Source organism: Amblyomma mixtum, chromosome 3, assembly GCF_055824585.1.
Source record: "Amblyomma mixtum isolate Tamu chromosome 3, ASM5582458v1, whole genome shotgun sequence".
Lineage (NCBI taxonomy): Eukaryota > Metazoa > Arthropoda > Arachnida > Ixodida > Ixodidae > Amblyomma > Amblyomma mixtum.
Genome location: NC_143014.1, coordinates 6,383,306 through 6,395,991, shown reverse-complemented (window position 1 = coordinate 6,395,991; position 12,686 = coordinate 6,383,306). Strand labels below are relative to the sequence as shown.

Below are 12,686 nucleotides of genomic sequence, written 5' to 3'. Positions count from 1 at the left end.
TAGGGACGGAGTAGTACAGAGTTCCGGATAATGTCGACCACCTGGGTCTCTTTACCATGCACTGACATCGCACAGTACATGGGCGCTGTTGTGATTTGAGGCCCAGCCAGAGGTGACAGGCGAGCCAGGCAGGCGCCATCGGGCTGCTTTGACCAAAGGCGCTGGTTTTCGGAGAAGACGCAAGGAACGCTGGTGCGGGGGCGCCTCTGGAGACTGCGTCGCCGTGAACAAAAGCAGATAATCCCCTTTGCCGAAGATTCTGAAAGCGGCGCTTCTACCGAACTGCGCTCTCCCGTGGATCGGAGGAGACAGCGAGCGGCGGCGGCGCCAACTAATCGCCCGCTTGCCCCTGCGCAGCCCGACAAAGCGGGGGTGGACACGGCTGATTTGTCCTTCCCTCCTGAAGAATTCATCGGTGGCCGGCGTACGAACGTATCCTGATTGTAGCGAGCGACGAATGCGAAAACAAGATGCCCTGTGCACTGTCTGCCTCCCTGTCGCTATCTCTCTAGAGATCAAAGAAACAGACACCCATCTCAAGACTGCTCGAAACACATGCTCGCCGGTGCCGCTGTATTTCTGCAACAGGTCGCCCTTCAGCAGAGCTAACGATGGCGTGGTTTGAAAACGGCGGAACGACGCGCGCCCGTACGCGGCGTTTCGCAGATGTGACCCAAAGCGTGGAAGAGGGGCTGCTTTTACCCTTTTGGCTGAGCGCACCACCGCCCCTGGCATGCGGCCATCACTCACGGTTCGAGTGAGTGATTCTCCAGGGGGGTGCAGCCGCCCCCCCCCCTTGCCCCCCCCCCCCCCCCTCCGGACGCCCATGGCTGCTTCAGAGCTTTTATAATTTGCACGAACTTGAATGCGAGGCTTCTGGGTTACACACATAAGAATTCCTGCAACTGTAAAGTGTCACCGTCAAAGGTTCGATGCTGAACGCTTTCGAGCAGCCCGTGTATGATCCCGCAGCAGTCGTGCTTTGCACGATGAGGAGCCAACTAGACAGGCCTTTGCTTGATGAGTGTCGGCACGTGAGTGCCAAGCGAGTCTCTGACCTCTACCGTGGTGGCGCCCTGGTCACAAGTACAGATGAAATAGTGCATGAGTTTTCAAAATACTACACCTCGCTTTTTGCTGCCGCTTTAAGAATTGCTGATGATGTTCACGTAGCGCGCTGGGTGTCTATGGTTTCGTCGCTTTCTGAAGAGTGCACGATAATAAGTGGTCCTATGACCTGCGGTGAATTGAAAGATGCAATTCAGCGATTACCTCTTTCGAAAACCCCGGGGCCTGACGGCCTCTCAGGGGAATTTTATAAAACCTTTAAATCTATGTTATCCCCTCTCCTACTCCAAAAGCTTAAGCAGAGTACTGATGTTGGATTTTTGCCACACTCATTTAACAAAAGTCATATTGTCTTAATACCGAAAACTGGCGATAAGGAAAAACTACGATTTGTAGATGGCTACAGATCTACCACGCTTTATAATGTTGATTATAAGATATTCGCAAAGTCCTCTCAAATCGGGTACAGCTTTCAATGGCTACTTTGATTGGACCTTATCAGGTATGTGGCTTGAGGGGTCAGTCAATAAAATCTAATCTACATATAGCACGCACAATGCTGGTGTATTGCAGTGAAGCTCGTGAACAATTAGCACTGCTGCAAACTGACCAGGAAAAGCCGTTCGAGGGGGGGTACTATTCATTTCTTTTTTTTCTCTTCTCAACCCCCATTACGTCCGACTGCGTCGGACAGGTGAATTGGAAGCTGTAGAAAGCAGAACCGCTAGATTAATTCATTTCTCATGATCATATGTAGTTGCCATATTATCTCTGAAGTTAGAATCGGGTTTTCCAATATTTCTCCGCGACACCGCATTGCACATATTGCTCGTTTTACAAGTCATTTTATTTGCCACTCAGGCAAAAAGCGCAATATCTGGGCACCCTGACCACTCATCTCAAACTGCTTGGGTCACTCAAATGAAATTTCGCGCGCACTCATTTTTTTTACAGTCCTTCAACTGCCTGCGAAGGCCCCCACCTCGCTGCCATAGCCTGCTCGTCGCAATTCGTGAGTGCTACAGCATCGTGTACTTTGCAAAAACCCCGTCCCCTGTGCAACACTCCTAACGAGAGAGCAGGTGGATGCGACAACCCCCCCTGCACTGGATGTCGCCGGTGACCTACCTTTCGGTGCGTACACATTCCAGCTGCACTCAGATTCGTGTTCGTACAACTTGGGAAATCCGAACGACTGCGACACACCGCCAGTCCGGTTGGCGATCACCATGGTCTCGCACACTGCGCACCCGGCGAGACACCTCGTCTGGGCCCGTCTGGTTAGGGGACAGCGCGTACCTGATCGGAAGCGCAGTCTGAAGTGCGTGCGCGGGTCCCGACGCTCGACGTGCAGCTTGATGCGCACCTCGTTGTCGATGCCGACCACGGGCGGAGGAGGCTCGGCTGAGCAGCGCCGGGGCATCAGCTGCATCTGGCTGCCCTGGCTCAAGAAGTACGCCTGCGACCGAGTTACGCAAGCCTATATAATCTGACCATACATCGGACTTCGCAACTTCCATTTTCTTTTCATGTGGGCCAATTTCTGGCATAGGTACCTTGAAATAAGGTGCATTCCACAACGTGCCGGTGCATACAGTATTCGCTCTAAGAACTGGTACTCTGTGTGATAGAGTATACAGCCTACTGTTCAGAGGGCAAAACACATGCCTAAAACGACCGAACTGCGTGTTCCGCTGCTCCCAAAACCGCTGCGAACAGGAAGGCAAAAAATGACGTTGAAATACAATGAGTTTAACTTAACATGATTACATCCAGACCATATTAAACCAAATGTTGTCGCTATATATCGCGCATTCAGCGCAGAGCGTGTTCTAGCCAAGCGTTTTGCCCTCTGTACTCTCCCTAGCAGCATTCAGCACAATTTGCATACGGCAACTGCACTCTCTCTAGGGCAGAAGGAGTTCGAGGATATTTGTTTTCGTCGCTTTCGTAATGCAGCGGAGCTATACCAGGTGTCTCAGGGAAGACATTCAAGAAATTGGCCTTTTGGGGTGAAAATATGGCTTTTGTAGCATAGTATTACAAGTGCTGGCGCATACCAGGAAACAGGTGAATCGTCTTTCGAGTACTAAGCCGGTTAAACAATTTTTGAATAATTAGCTTTTTAACTAGTAGAGTTAGTCATCTAGTTGCAATTAGAGATTTGTAGGCGGCCGTCTGTAACAACCGTATCCGTTTTTAGAATTTGAAAAACGCAACTATCCTCGGTGCTCTGGCTCGAGAAACTTTGCCTTTTTTATCTAGTTACTGCACTGGAAAGGTTGCTTTGCCTGCATGCTTTTCGAAAGTGCAGTTATTTCGGCACGATGTAGCCAGATTTTGTCGAGCCACAGCGCCTAGGATAATAGCGTTTTCTAAATTATAAAAACTTATGTGGCTCTTACAAACGAGCGCCTACAAATATCTAATTCCAACTAGACGCCTAACTCTACTACCTAAAAAGTTAATTGTTAAAAATTAGTTAACCGGCTTACAACTTAGGACATTCGCCGGCTTCCTGATGTCCGCCAACACTGGTGATGCTATGCCGCAGAAGCCATTTTTGATTCCAAAAAGCGTACCTTTGAAACTTTTCCCTGAAGCACCTGGGGCCCACATCCCACACAAACTAGGTACGTCGCTGCTTCCAAATAAAGAGGTTTTCTATTGAACTGAAGAAAATAAGCCACGTGTATGTGCAAAAGGTGCTGAATAAGCACCACTGAGTGAAGACAGGCACTTTCGTGCACAAGTATGAGAAGAGGCTGTAGCTGTCACAGTTTCTCCGAAACTTTGCTCTACCGCTGAGAAAAAATATTTATGACCTCCGGAAGCACCTATCCCATTTTCGTCATAACAGCCACCTTCCGACAAAAACGCTTCGCTTCGGGATGAGACACTTCGGTTCAAGGAAAACGCTCCAGTCAGACTCAGATCCCGGAAACCTTCGCGATTCGCCGAGAAGCTTCAGTCTAAATGCCTGATGTTGCAGGGCTCCTGCGGTGTGACGAGAGCGAAAGTTATACCGCTCGCGAAGGACAACATACATGAAACTGCTTCTGAAAGAAGATTTTCTGTGGCGTACAGGAGTTGCCTGGACTCTTTCATCGTTTACTCAGCTCTGCGAACCCTAACTAGGCAGCGACATACAGAGCAGAAGTTTGCGAATGGTGCGCAAGAAATCGCCGCGGGACTCGGCACGAAGCATATTTATTTATTTATTTATTTATTTATTTATTTATTTGTCATACCCTCAGGGTACAGAGTACATTTCAGAGGGGAAGGGCAGTTGATAACAAGAAAAATAAACAAAGCACAATTCATACAAAACTATAGAACAACTGAGGCAGGATAAAAAGAAGTGAGCAAAATTAACACGGAACAGATTAATAAAATAGTTTAAGAACAATACTAGTGCGTGGAGAACACAACACTACAATAAAATACAAAAGCGATCATTATGTAATCAGAGTGGTAAGTATTCTTCTAAATTGAGTTGAATCAGTGATGCTAGTTAATGATGCGGGTAGGGAATTCCATTCTTTAGAGGTCAGCGGAAAATATGATTGCGCACATGTCACTGAGTTACAATGAGGCACTGTGACCTTGTGTTGATGATCAAGACGGTGAGAAATGAACGGTGCTGGTTGAATCCATCGAGAGCGTAGTTGAAAATTGGAGTAGAAAATCTTATGGAATAGGCAGATGCGGAAGTGCTTACGGCTGGTAGCTAGGGGCAGGAGGTTTAAAGACCTTTTCATTTGGGTGACGCTAGATGTACGATGGTAATTGCCTAAAATGAATCTAGTTGCACGATTCTGGACAGTTTCCAGAACCTGTGTCAGTGAGACCTGTCCAGGGTCCCATATGGATGAAGCGTATTCCATTTGCGGTAGTACGTAGGTCGTGTATAATAGTGATTTTAGCGAAGATGGAGCAAGTGTAAAATTTCTTCGAAGATAACCAAGCGTTTTGTTTGCTTTAGATGCTATATGTTCTATATGAAGTTTCCAGGACAGGGTGTTAGTTATATGTATGCCAAGATAACGGTACGATCATATAAAGCAACCGACACCCGTCCAAGCGGTCGCGTGCCGGGCTCGCAACGCCGAGTTCTGCAATTCGATTCCTGGCTCTGCGGCAGCTTATTTGTAGGATTGTGGCGATTATGGAAACAAGGAGTTGAATATGGAGCACGCGTATACCCCATCGAAACCACAACACACAAGACTCGGAATAGTAAAAGAAAAAGGGGTTGCTGAGCTAACCCACTTATGTTGGCGATTTTAATCTCAATGTTTCATCAGATACCTCCGGCTATTCGCGCCTACAAGAGCTGTTTGTGTCATACGCGTGCTGTAACTTAATAGATATGCCAACTAGGATTACTCCTACCTCTCAAAGTATTCTAGACCTTTGCATTACAAGCTTTCCGCCTGACGTTGTCAAATCGGGTGTATTGATGTGTGATTTAAGTGACCATTTGCCAATCTACTGCATTTTACCTCACAAAAGGCCTAATTCAAATAAGCAACCAGTTTTTATCCGCCATTACTCTGAAAAAAATATCAGCAAATTTAAATATCTTCTCTCAAATCAAAGGTGGGACTCCATTTTAATGGAAACAGATGCAAATAAAGCGTACGAGGCTTTTCTTTCCTGCTTTATGGCTGCATACGAGAAGTGTTTTCCCCTCGAGCCATGGCTAAAACGAAAAAAGATAAGGAAGCCTTGGATCACTCATGAACTGCATATGAGAATCATACAAAAAAACAGGCTGTTTGAAAAATTCCTGAATACCAAGCATGAAAATGACTTTACACTGTTTAAAAAGTTCGAAACAAATTAAATGCAGATATTAGAAAATCAAGATTTGAATACTACATAGCTAAGTTTGCAGACATTACGGGTAACTCACGGCTAATGTGGCAAACCGTGAGGGAGGTACTCTCGAAAAACTTCCAGCACAAAAAGGTTCCGTATCAAAACGATGCTATGACTGACAACGAAGTCGCAAATTTATTTAATGACCATTTCATTGCAGTCGGATCATGCGATGGGAATTCAGTTGATTCACCGTGCGAGCAGTTCATTGCATCGAACGCCGCAAATACATTGTTTTTAGCACCCACCGACGAACGTGAAGTGCTGGATATTATTCTGACACTAAAAAATGGCTATGCTCCAGGAGCAGATGAAATTAAACCGAAACCTCTAAAGGCTGTAGGTGAAATAATCAGTTGCCCGCTCTCTCACATTTGCAACATTATTTTATCTACGGGCGTTTTTCCGCACAAAATGAAACTGGCCAAAGTGACTGTTGTGCACAAGGGTGGCCCCGCGAACGAACTAACAAATTATAGGCCTATATCAGTACTACCAGTATTTGCAAAGGTAGCCGAACAGGTTATAAACAAAATATTCGTCCGATTTCTCACCGCGCAAAATATTATAGCCGATGAGCAATTTGGCTTTAGGAAAGATAGATCAGCCGAAACCGCACTCCTTGGGATAAAGGAAAAAATTCTAAACAACATTGAAGAAAAGGCACACACCCTGGGAATTTTCCTCGACTTCAGAAAGGCATTCGACTGTGTTCAGCACGATGTTCTAATAAGAAAGCTTCCATTTTACGGATTCCGTGGCGTGTCGTTGACCTTAAATGAGAGCTATTTAACGTCAAGAGAGCAATTTACTGTCATAAATGCTGCAGCCTCACACGTAAAAACAATAAAATATGGTGTGCCTCAGGGATCTATTCTCGAACCTGTACTCTTTATTTTATACCTGAATGATATTGTGAATATACCAGGCAGCGAAAACTTAGTGTTGTACGCTGATGACACTAATGTCTTTTTCTCAGGTATTGACCCCTACGCGCTCGAAAGAAAGGCTAACTATTGGTTGACCGGCTTGAGTACATGGTTAAAACTAAACAGGATGCAATTAAATGCTAGTAAGACCAAATACATTCTCTTCAGAGCAAAAGGTGTAAAAGCTCCTGACAACCTAAACTTAAACTTTGAAAACACTCAGCTGAAACAGTGCTCGCAAATTCGTTTTCTAGGTGTTCTGTTTCAAGAAAATCTCTCTTGGAATTCGCATGTTGATCAGCTTCGAAGTGATCTTTGTCGGGCGGTTGGCATTTTAAACAAATTGAGATATTATCTCCCGGCGTCCATAAAGCGGCAAATATACTAATACATTCCCGTTTAAGCTACTGTTCCCTTGTATGGTTAACGACGACACAAACAAATCGAGATTCCCTCTTTGCAATTCAAAAGCGGGCATTACGAGCTATTGGGAAAATACAGTTATTGCACAGCTGCCGGCCTTTGTTTAGGTCTTATGGAATACTAGAAATAAGTAAACTGCACACATACAAACTATGTCTGGAAATATTACGCCAGTACAAACTAGACAAAATAACCTTCGATACCACCTATCACACTAAACTTAGCAAATACGAACTTCGGAAACAATGTATGGAAACACCTCGTGTACGCACAAATTACGGTTTTCAGAGGTTAGGATGGCAAATTCCTGACTTAATTAATCAATACCCTATTATTCTGGATACTGTACGCAGCACTCCCTCTATACGTAAATACAAAATGCTAATTAAAGCAATGCTCATAAATGAACTTTAAAGTTGAAAACTGAACGTATACCTATCACTAGTGTATGTTTTGTAAATACTGCTCTGGTCGAATTGTGTTTTGAAGTATGCTGTTTGTTTTTCCGCCGAAAGCCTGTGTTTTGTAAGGATGTCTTATGTATTGTGTAAAAAATATTGAATGTGTGTTCTATTATGTAATGCTCTTTCTTGGTTTTTGTAGCCTGTGGTGCCGCCTGTCATCCGGGTGGCGTGGCCTCGTAAAAATGGTAAATTGTAAATTGGTTTTTTGAGGAATGAAAATGGCGCAGTATCCGTATCACATATCGGCGGACACCTGAAACGCGCCGTAAGGGAAGGGAGGAAGGTAGGAGTGAAAGAAGAAAGAGAGAAAGAGGTGCCGTAGTGGAGGTCTCCGGAATAATTTCGACCACCTGGGGATCTTTAACGTGCACTGACATCGCACAGCACACGGGCGCCTCTTGCGTTTCGCCTCCATCGAAACGCGGCCGCCGCGGTCGGGTTCGAACCCGGGTACTCCGGCTCGGTAGACGAGCGCCTTACCACTGAGCCACCGCGGCGGGTTGTGTGGCCTCGTCAGGCAAAGTATGCCTTTTGCCACGTCACCCTGGACAACCTTTTCGTTGTCTTAAATAAATTCTGAATGAATGAATGAATGAATGAATGAATGAATGAATGAATGAATGAATGAATGAATGAATGAATGAATGAATGAATCTGTTGCTCATTCTGTTTTTCATTTCTGTGCGCCCCACCCCTTATGTAATACCCTCTAACGAGTGTCTTCAAGGTATTAAAGGGAAGTGAAGTGAGCCAAGATTTCCACGCCCAGAAAACGAGCTAACTCGAAACCCGCGATAGCGAAATCTCGAGAATACGAAATTCTCGCCGCAACGAAATGTTTCCGAATTCCCGGCAAATGCCCATAGGGGCCAATGTATTTCGTATCTCTCGGTAACGAAACATTTTCGTACCGCAATCCCACGATAACGAAATTTGCTGCAACGTCGGTCCGCGTACTGTCTCCCATATTATGAATAACAGCGTCAAAAAAGCACTCAAATTGAGCAAACTGCAATAGCACACTTGCGTGGCTGCAGCGAGAGTGTTGGCGCCTGGCAACCTTGCAGCCGGAACGACTTTAAAAACTTTAGCCACCTTGAGCCGGTGCTAGCCACCATACCGGCACAGCGCGTGTCCTCTGTGATCGGTTCCGCGTGGTTGTTTACCTCGGAGGCGATATTCAGGGAAGGCAGCCTCGCAGCGACACCATCAGGGGGCGAAACTAGATCATCGGCGCTGCACTTTTAGCATCTTCCTCCATGACTTTTAGGCCCGCGAGCGGTGCACATGTGTTCGTTGTGTGCGGTGGCGGTGTGTATGAGCAGCAGTCGGCACGTTTGCGTTTGAGATGTCTCCGCCAGCCAAAAAACGAAGATTTTTGTCTTGCAAGAGAAGGCTGCCATCATTGCTCAAGCAGAAAAAGGCAGGAAAAAAATGGATATCGCCGACGAGTACGGGATTGCGTGCAGCTCGCTGTCGACAGTTTTGAAAAGCAAGGCAGCCATTCTCGGTGCGCTTGAGAATGGTGCTCGAGCACAGCATAAAACAGTGACGGCTCCGGCGTTCCCGGACGTTGACAAGGCGGTGACGACGTAGTTGTCCATGAAGAAATGACCGATGAGGCTATCATCAGCAGCGTGTGCGAAACTGACGACACCGAGGACCAAGGTCCACAACATGGAGAGACGGTAAACCCGAACCCGAGGAATGTGTTGGACGCCTTTGACACGATCCGGTCGTTCTTAGGCGCACACGACGACGACGTGGCAATGGATCACTTCTTGCAGTGTGAGAATAGAACCATGAAGTTGCTGCAAGGCAAGGCTCGGCAAACTAAGCTGACTGACTTTTGGCAATAAATTTTCTTTTTGCGGGCTGTTTTCTATCTTTTCTGTCTCATTTTCGCGGCAACGAAATTCTCGCGAAAGCGAATTTTTTTGCTGTCCCCGGCGATTTCGTTATTGCGGGTTTCGACGTAGTTGCCTCCTGCGCATAACTGGCGTTGGAGTGCTGTAAATGTCTTTGGGCGTTCCCAGTGAAATTAGGGCTGCTTTTTCGGACGCATGGAAGACAGACATTTTCCTCAATACAGTCAATAGCGCCGCCGACCAAAGTAAACATGAAATCAAGCGCCAAGAAAGAAGAGCCTGGGAATAGTGCTGGAGAATGACCAGACATTAATAGTGTGCTTGCAGCCATATTGTTGAAGCAAGCGCACTTGCTCCAGAAGATTACCCAGGAAAAATTGAATGAAGTGACTTACCTCACTAAAAATTTTCTGGGGGGGGGGGGCCTTTACTGTTACTGAAGTGCGATCAGGCGAAAATGACTTCCGCCTCTGTTGCTGCCCCTGTTACTGTGGTGATAACGTCATGGGTGACGTCACGCGCATGCGCATTACATTTCCGATTACGACGTACTACGCCGATTGATGACGTCATCTTTTTGTCAATTTTCTATTTGATTTTTTAATTACATTTTATATTATTGTTTCCTTTCATTTATATTTTTATTAGTATGATTATTATTGTTGTTGTTGTTCCAGCTAACGTTCCCTTCCCCGTTAGCTTCCCCAGCTAACGTTGGTGCGCGTGCGTGCGTGCGGTGCTGCTGGCTGCCGTTGAGCCCCCTGCTCGTCATAGTAGTCTCTACTCGGGGTCTTCTGCGAGGCGTCAACACGTGCGTGCGGCTTCAAGGTCGGTCGCGGCGGTTGTCCGGATCTCGTGCTTTTTTACCGGTGAGCGACGCTGGTTGTGTTTGTTGCAGCAGGACTTATTTACAGTTTCCCGGACTGCTGTTAGTTTGGTTGGCATGTTTCTGCTGTAGTTGTCTAATTTTTGCTTTGTGTTTTTTAGACGGTCTCGTTGTTGCCCTGCGCAATGGCGAATCCTAATAATTGCATTGCTTGTCAAAAGCCTCTTCCTGCTGATGGAAAATTCATGTTATGTGTAGACTTCCAATTTTCGTATCATCTCGGGCAGTCATGCTCTGGAACAGCCGCTAACCGTTTGCTACCATGGGTCCAGCCAATAGAGAAGTTTGGGTATGCAAAACTTGCCGTACTAACAAAAAGAGAATAAACAGTGTTTCCGAGTCTGCTGATGAAAACGTTAGATCGGAATCCTCATTGCTGGATGAACTTAGAGAAAAAATACGTTAAAGCTGATGCTTGGGCGAGCTGGTACGACACTACGACAAGTGATATAGCGTATGGCTCCTTCAGTATCATGATAAAGTGTGTATGAATGATGAGTGTGTAGTTTTCCTTTATTGTTTGGTGCCCACCCATTTATTTTCACTGTCCCAGCAATAAAATTTTCAGTTGCAAGTCAGCGCCCGTCCATGTGTCTTCCTTCAGTCCCCGTCCAAGTTTGCGCTGGTATTCAGGAAAACTTAGAGAAGTCAGGAAAAGTCTGGAATCGCTGCCGATTCTTCACAAGAAAGTTGATTCTCTCCTACTGATGCAGGAAGAACTCACGGCGGTTTCAAATTCTGTTCGGGAGCTCGAAGGATCAGTGTCGTTTCTATCTGAGAAGTACGATTCCGTGCTGAAACAGCAGCACGATTGTGAAAAACTTCAACTGTCCCAAGATGCTGAACTGGAAGCTTTGAAAGCAGCTGTATTGACTCAGACAGCTTTAGCTGAACAACAAGAGGTCAATCAAAATGAAATCGAACCATACTGCAGAAGAATGAATCTTGAAATTCATGGTTTGCCTGAGATCAGCAATGAAAACTTAACACAGTCATTCATCCAACTGGCATCTAAACTGGAATTGGCTGAGTTTTCATCTGAGGATATCGCAGCTGCTCATCGCTTGAAAGCGATGGCACACCAGTTGTCCTTCTGCGTTTCACTTCAGCTCTCTGGAAGCAAAAATGGTTCCATGCTCGGGGTAAGCCTAGGCAGTTCCGCGAAGATTACTCCTTTCGAAAGAAATTCTTCAATGATAACTTGACTAAGGCTAACCGTGACCTCTTTTGGAAAGCAAGGACGAAGGCAAAGGCGGAGGGTTATCAGTTTTGTTGGGTGAAGGGAGGAAAAATCTTCGTGAAAATGAAACAGGACAGCGTCTCTTGTACAAATCAGTAAACAAGCATACCTGGAAAACATTGTTTAACCACTATGCCTCTTTCTTTCTTCGAACTACCCGATTTTATTACATTTTAAACAGAATTTGAATACAGCTGTGATCATTATTTCACTGTTGTGAGTATTAATATTCGAAGTTTACGCAAATATTGGGATGAGTTTAAGTTTTTAGCTGAATCTGCAGCTGGCTATGTTGACGTGAAGAAGTACTGAAGTTTGGTCTAGTTGGTGTTGATACATAATACAAAAATCTGTCGCAGCAGGAACGAAACGGGGACAGAGAGAACACACACGACAGGACGAGCGCTGCACTTCCAACTGATAGTTTATTGAAAAATTGAAGCTTATGTACAGTCCTACTGATTATCTTGTGGGAATCAATCAGTTTTCCAAAAATGCTATTTCATTATCATGCAAAACTAAAGATGGTGCGCTGATACATTGACTGCCTGCTTATCGCCTCTACAATCTCTCTTTCGACTTGGTCTTTCCCGCCCCAAGAAATTTGGTTTTCCGAAATATGGGTTTGCATTTGCAGTCACGACAATGTATGGCAAGATGCCCACTCTTCCCTTCCTTGACCAGATTGTAGTGCTCCCTAGCTCTTTCATTAAAACACCGTCCTGTTTGTCCGATGTATACTCTATTACAGGTAAGGGGAATGCTATAAACTACGTTAGTTTTGCACTGTGTGAAACAAAGTTGGTGCTTGATTGCGCATACCTGCTTTTTCTTTTTTACCATCATTGGGCATATTTTTGAAAGCTTCCTTGGAGCTGTGAAAAGCACATCTACATTTTATCTTCTTGCTATCTTCTTTAAGTT

The 12,686-nt window shown here is 45.5% G+C and overlaps 1 protein-coding gene across 1 annotated transcript in view; it reads right to left on the bottom strand.

The window, feature by feature from the left end:
• The window catches only part of LOC149349147 (cubilin-like), a 704,018-nt gene that overhangs the window by 53,390 nt on the left and 637,942 nt on the right, over positions 1 to 12,686 (bottom strand). The window contains exons 8-9 of the mRNA XM_089575415.1: positions 2,368 to 2,527; positions 2,197 to 2,310 (exon numbers count right to left, since the gene is read on the bottom strand). Coding sequence (XP_089431541.1) covers positions 2,197 to 2,310; positions 2,368 to 2,527 — 274 coding nt within the window. The remainder of the gene's footprint in view (positions 1 to 2,196; positions 2,311 to 2,367; positions 2,528 to 12,686) is intronic.